The sequence below is a fragment of the Camellia sinensis genome, chromosome 3 (assembly GCF_055761805.1).
Source record: "Camellia sinensis isolate YWXY chromosome 3, ASM5576180v1, whole genome shotgun sequence".
Classification (NCBI taxonomy): Eukaryota; Viridiplantae; Streptophyta; class Magnoliopsida; order Ericales; family Theaceae; genus Camellia; species Camellia sinensis.
The window spans coordinates 31,743,495-31,750,133 of NC_138963.1; the positions used below are offsets into that span (position 1 = coordinate 31,743,495).

General features: G+C 40.9%; 2 protein-coding genes across 2 annotated transcripts; both read right to left on the minus strand.

Moving 5' to 3' along the window:
* Positions 1 to 427: 427 nt before the first annotated feature.
* LOC145821408 (uncharacterized) lies at positions 428 to 1,452 on the minus strand. The gene is made up of 2 exons (XM_082917917.1): positions 1,190 to 1,452; positions 428 to 1,070 (listed from the first exon to the last, which is right to left on the minus strand). The coding sequence occupies exons 1-2, from the start codon at positions 1,450 to 1,452 to the stop codon at positions 428 to 430; spliced, it is 906 nt and encodes a 301-aa protein (XP_082774043.1).
* A 263-nt stretch (positions 1,453 to 1,715) lies between these two features.
* On the minus strand, positions 1,716 to 2,816 carry LOC145821409 (uncharacterized). Its single transcript, XM_082917918.1, has one exon. The coding sequence runs from the start codon at positions 2,814 to 2,816 to the stop codon at positions 1,716 to 1,718; it is 1,101 nt and encodes a 366-aa protein (XP_082774044.1).
* Positions 2,817 to 6,639: the final 3,823 nt, after the last annotated feature.

The window sequence follows — 6,639 nt, forward strand, 5'->3', positions numbered from 1 at the left end:
CTGACGTGTGTATGCACATTACGTTTGTTGTGGCAATTCATAGTAGTGGGTAGTGGTGCAATTTGTGTGTTGTTATGTATTGTGTGTTCCTGCTGAAAGAAAATTTCATTAAAATAGGAATCAATTTAAGGGAATGGATAATTGAAAACGATGTGAAGGAGAAAGGTAAATGAGTATACCACTACATTATGAATGGGGCACTGTTATGGAACATTGTCCACAATGCGAAAAGTACTTTGAAATTAAATCCATACATGGGAAATATGTGTTACCCATGATTATTAACTGGGAAAAATAAAGTAATGCGGAAAGTACTTGGAAATCAAATGCATACATGGGGAATATGTGTAACCCATGATTATTAACTGGGAAAAGTAAAGTAATAAAAGTGTCAAATAGTGTGTTTCCACATGATTGGGTTGATCTGCTATATCGGTTCTTTGCAGGTCTTTCGGTTGTGGTGTCCAATGCAACCGCACCTGCTGCAACGTATTGGTTGGACTTCCTCACCGCGTGACGGTATCCTCTTCTTCTTGGGCTTGCCAGGTGGTCGTTTGACAGTGGGTGGCAGTATGATCAAATTGTGTGTGTCGATGGGTGGCTGTTCCACTGTTGGAATTGGTGTAATCGTTGGGCTGTATGACAAGCGATATTCTGAGGCATGGAAGTAAGGCTCGATTAATGTGTACAAATCTTGTCCACTTTTTCGAGCGGCAATAATGGCATGTGAGCATGGGAACCCGTTAATCTGCCACTGGAAACACGAGCATGTGCGGCTGTCAACATCGACCATGACGGAAGGGTGTGAGTGTACCTCGTACACAGTGGGGCTTGATTGGCTTACAGTCCATGACTTCCCGTCATTGTATGACTTTTCTAGGAGTTTTTCCATTTTTGGGCATAACACACCATGCCATTTTTGTGACGTTTCCCACCTGGTTGACATTTGTCGCATTATTTGTGCCCTTATACTGTCCACCAAATAGGTTATCGGAAGGTGACGTGCCTCGGAAATCCAGTTGTTGAAGGACTCGACGGCATTAGAGGACATCTCGCCATACTGGTTACCTCTGTATTGCAATGTGTTTCACAATATAACAGCGGCATTAGTGTAGATAATTTAATGTAACACGACACGGTCAATGTTTTGTACTGTTCATATACAAGTGGAACATGTAAAGGTACGGACCTGAAATAAGCATTTGCCCAATGTTGTGGAGGTAGATTTCTGAGGAAATCGATTGCAATTTTCTTACCGGAATTGGTGAACTTTTCTACCATCTCTTCAAATGCAGTAACAGTCGGTGCGTAAGCGTAGTTGTTGAACTTGGTGATCAACCCAATCCAATGGAAATTGTTCATATATTTCAGTTTGTCTCTGAGGTTCCTCTGAAGGTGTTGCATGCAAAACGCGTGGTGAGCATTTGGGAAGATAATGGGCATTGCCTCCATGAGGCCAACATGTCGATCTGATATGAATGTAAACGTTCTGTCATCACCGAGCGCATTACGAAGATGTTACAAAAACCATGACCAGTTTGTTGCGTTTTCTGCCTCGACAATCGCAAATGCGACTGGAAACAATCCTGCGTGTGAGTATGGTGGTTAATTGGGTGTGAAGGTGTAGGTAGTTGTGTGGAAATATTGGCAGGCATGGTTGTGTGACGTATGTGCGTTATATTTGTGTAAGTGTTCAATGTACCTCGGTTTCCGTCCTAAGATGTAGCAGCAAGTAAATTCCCTTTAAACCTCCCCTTCAAGAAAGTGCCATCTAGAAAAAGTAATGGTCGGCAATGTTTGAACCCGTCAATGCATGCTTTGAATGATATGAAAAAACGTTCAAACCGGTTGTCATGATCATCACAATCAATATTGATATAAGTACCCGGGTTGTGTTCCGTTACGGCCCCACTGTAACACCGTAGCTGATCAAAAGATGCACTTTGTGCCCCAAATAACTCGCCTCTGGCTTTTTCGACACCTAACCAAGCTACGTGGTAACTTATTTCGAGGCCGTAATTTTTTTTCAAATCAAATGCAACATCAGTAGGCCTAGTCAAAGGCTTGTCGCGGATACGATGTGCGAAGATGTCGGAGATCAAGTCTGATCCAAAACGGCAGTTGTTGACTGTACGAACATCGACGCCACAAATGTGTTCATTGTTCCATTTGCGAAGGTAGAAAAAACCATTAGCGTCCAAAACTCGCGCATGTACCAACCATGTGCAACCCTTCGACTCTCGCAACGAACACACAGCGGTAATTATAACTATATCATTTTTGAGGTACTTGAATTCAAAACCGCATTCCACCGCATATTTGCAAAGTACTGTTCGAAACTCAGCCGCACTACCTTCAAAACTCTGCCCCACATGAGTTAGTCCGTTAGCCCATGATGCTGATAAGAATGTATGTGGATCATGTGGACAGTAGTTTGGTAACAAATCAATATCAGGCTTGTTGTTAATCTGGTGAACAGATCGTTTGGTTCCACGCGTGCCGAGGCTTGGTATGGTGTCCACAAAATCATCGTCTCCTGTTACACAAACATCATCGTGTGACTCGACCATAACCTCGATTAGTTGCAAACGAAAAGAGGATGCAAGGTGGACCATATTTTGCATATCTACGTCATTTTGTAATGAGATTTTTTTGTAACCCAGAACATTGAAGAACAATCGAACATTAACCGACGTAAGACCATCAAAATTATCACACAGAAAATTAATCAAATCGACAAATGCGTAAGGGGATTTCAGATTGTATGCGACGTTCGTGGACCGGAAACAGCACAACAACATAATCACGTCGTCCATCCCTGCATTACAAAATAGTTACAGGCGGTTTACAAGGTATGGAGTGAAAGGAAAACACAGAAAAGACCTTGCTTGTGTCACACACAATGGTCGAATGCACATGCTTAAAACTCATCAGTAATGAAGGTCAAAGCAGACGACGATGCAAACTTATGTAACAACCATCATACAAGGGGGAAAATCAAACAGAGTAACTGCAGGCGTGTATCTTCACGGCGTTGCAATGCTGATATCGGTGTAACCCTGAATGTGCTCCCACTGTGATATGACTGTGGTGACCAAATATTGGACAATACGATGTGTTACACAGTGAAGGGGATGGTAATACGGTATGAACGTGATCCCTAATTCTGTGCCAGAAGATTGGTATTAGGAAATGCACTTAATTCCTAATTCTGTGTGACCCAGATAAGGAAAGGGTACAAACGACCAAAATTTGAAAACATAAATCAAAACAGGACCCATAGGTAATAGTATTATAACAAATGGGATCTCTTAGTATATTTGTCAATCGGTAGGACTAAATGGGATGTATGATGGTGATATGAGATTTTTGGATAATTTTCCCTAATTTAAATTGATAAAATTCAAAATTTATTTTTAAAAATTATCCACCAAGAATTCCAGTCGTCCATGTATAATAAACAAATATCATTTTGCTGAGCTCACCATCTGCGTTTTTTTTTTTTTTTTTAACAATAAAACGTTGTAACAGCCCACAACTTTCAGGTACCTTGCAAGTAGTTTTAGACTAAAACACTACGAAAAATAACAAAATATAACTTAACTGGTTTTGTCAGATGTTAAAACCTAAATATTAAACCTAAATATTAAAGCTTTGCTTTGAGTAAGTTTTAGACAGCTCGTATTCAGTTTTCATGAATGCAACAATACTCGAATTAATACACGAGTAAGTATATTTAAAATTATTTAAAAGGTAAGTAAGCTCAGAAAATGATTTATTGTTAAAGTTTTCGTAACCTTATTTTTAAGAAGTTCACTTTCAGTTCAGTTAGGAATGATAACGAGTTGGGTTTGGGGCAGGTTAAACTAGCTCCGTCTATTTCATATCAGGAATGAGGCAAATAGGGAGACGGGGACATGGAGAGAGATGAATTAATTTTGTAAGGTAAATAATGAGCTGTCGTTTGGTAATACTTACGTTTTTAATTTTTTATTTATATTTATAAAAATTTAAAAAGTTTAAATAAAAATTTGTCTGGTAAAATTTTTGATTTATAAATCAGTGGTTTCAGTTTATAAATTTGGCTAAAAAATGTAAACTCAAAAAATGTGTTTCCGTTTTGAATTTTTAATTTTTTTTTTTTTAACCACCCAACACTAGCCACCACCCACCACCATTTTCCACCATCGTCTTCCGCCATCACCACCCACCACCCACCCCTCACCACCACTCACCACCCACCCCTCACCACCACTCACCACCCACCACCCGCAACCAGCACCCACCTGCCACCCACCAGCCACTACCCACCTGCTACCCACTCGCCATCCACTCGCCACCACTACCCATCCCTTGCCAACACCACCACCACCACCACCCGCCATTACCATCAATCGCCCGCCACCACCACCTGCCACCTACTTGCCACCACCACTCACCACCCACATACCACCACCATCCACCACCTGCCACCCACCCGCCACCACCACCACCACCATCACCTACTACCCACCCGCTACCCACCTGCCACTACCACCCACCACCACCCGCCATCCACCACCCACCTGCCACCACCACCCACCACCCGTCATTACCACCATCACCACCACCACTCACTCGCTACCATCCACCACCCGCCACCTACCTGTCACCACCACCTACCTGCCACCACCCACCGCCACCCGCCATCACCACCACTACCACCACCCACCCACTCGCTACCACTCACCACCCGTCACCGTCACTCACCCACCCACCACCACCACCCATCCGCCACTACCCACCGCCACCTGTCATCCGCCACCCACCTACCACCATCACCCACCACCCGCCGCCACCACCACCACCACCACCACCACCCACTCGTTACCACCTATCACCCGTCACCGTCACCGTCACCCACCCACCCACCATCACCACCCGCCACCTAGCTGCCACCACCACCCATTCGTTACCTACCTGCCGTCACTACCACCACCACCACCCATCACCCGCCACCATCACCACCATCACCCACTCGCTACCACCCACCACCCGCCGCTGTCACCCACCTACCCACCACCACCACCACCACCCACTCGCTACTACCCACCACCGTCACCCACCTACCCACCATCACCACCTGCCACCTACTCGCTGCCACCACCCACCACCACCCGCCATCCGCCGCCCACCTACCACCACCACCACCACCACCCACTCGCCACCACCCACCACCCGCCACGGTCACCCACCCACCGCTACCTACCATCCGCCACCCACCTACCACCACCACCCACCACTCACCACCGTCACCCACCCACGCACCACCACCACCACCCACCCGCCACCACCACCCGCTACCCACCACCCACCGTCACCACTTTCCACCACGGTCTTTTACCGCCACTTGCCACCACTTGTCATTTCTCACTTTTTTTTTATTTTTAAATTTTTTTAAATATTTTGTCAATTACCAAATGTGTTTGTAATTTATGTTTTTGTAAAAATAAACAAAAACCAATTTATAAAATTTTTGTAAATATAAATTGAAAACGTAAACGTTACCAAACATACCATGAGAATATTAATAAAAAAATATAGATAATATGAAATATTAAGAATGATGATTTATACTTAATGAGAATTATAAGATATAAAATAAAAAAATCAATAAGTAAATATTAATATTAAGTATAATATTTTAATATTATTATTTTATTATAATAAAAAAATAAATTATATATTAAATATATAAATATATTTTATAAATATAATCGTACAAGAGTCGGGTAAAACGAGATGAAAAAAGCAAAATGCTCGGTGGGACAAGGTATGCAAGGGCAGAATGGTCAATTCCATGGCTAGCCTTTTCAACCCCCTAAACTTTTCAAAGGTCAAAGTGTAGCTGTTTCATTGGTTTTTACCCATCATAAACAATATGGGTGCGTGGGAAGTGAATTTTTTTATAAATTTTCTTAGTGATAGTGTTATGTAACTTAAATTTTGTGGTTAAAAAGTGATTTAAATGGTCAAAATGACGTCGTTTTGAGTACAGAATAACATAAAAATGGTCAAAATGACGTCGTTTTGGCCATTTAAGCCACTTTTGAGCTACAAAATTTGAGTTACGAGACATTTTCTTTTTTTTAGTTAAATAATATTATTGGAGAAATTTTTTTTATGTTTGGAAAGAAAGTTGGATTTTTTGTGGTTGAATGTAATATTTGTGAGAAAAAAAGTGAAATAATTATGGAGTTTGATATGATATTTTTTTTGATTTTATAACTAATTTGTCTTTTAGTGAAAAAAAATAAAAATCAAAAAACCAAGTTCCAAACACTGCCTAAAGGTAGGGAAATCATACTTCAGTGGGTCAGAAAAAAATTATTTATTAAAAAGTGATAAATATTAATAATTAAATTATAAAAAATTTCATTAATTTAGAATTTGTTTACAAAATTGTCCTGAATAGTAATTTTTCATAAAAGTTTAAGATTTAAGATTTACCGTTTAAGATTTAAGATTTGTGTTTAAAGTGTTAACTAAACATCAAAAACTAAAAATAAAAGAAATTTAATACAAAATCAATTTATATAAATATATTTTGGGAAATACTAGGGTATAATATAAGTAAGTTATGTCATTTGTGAATTTAAT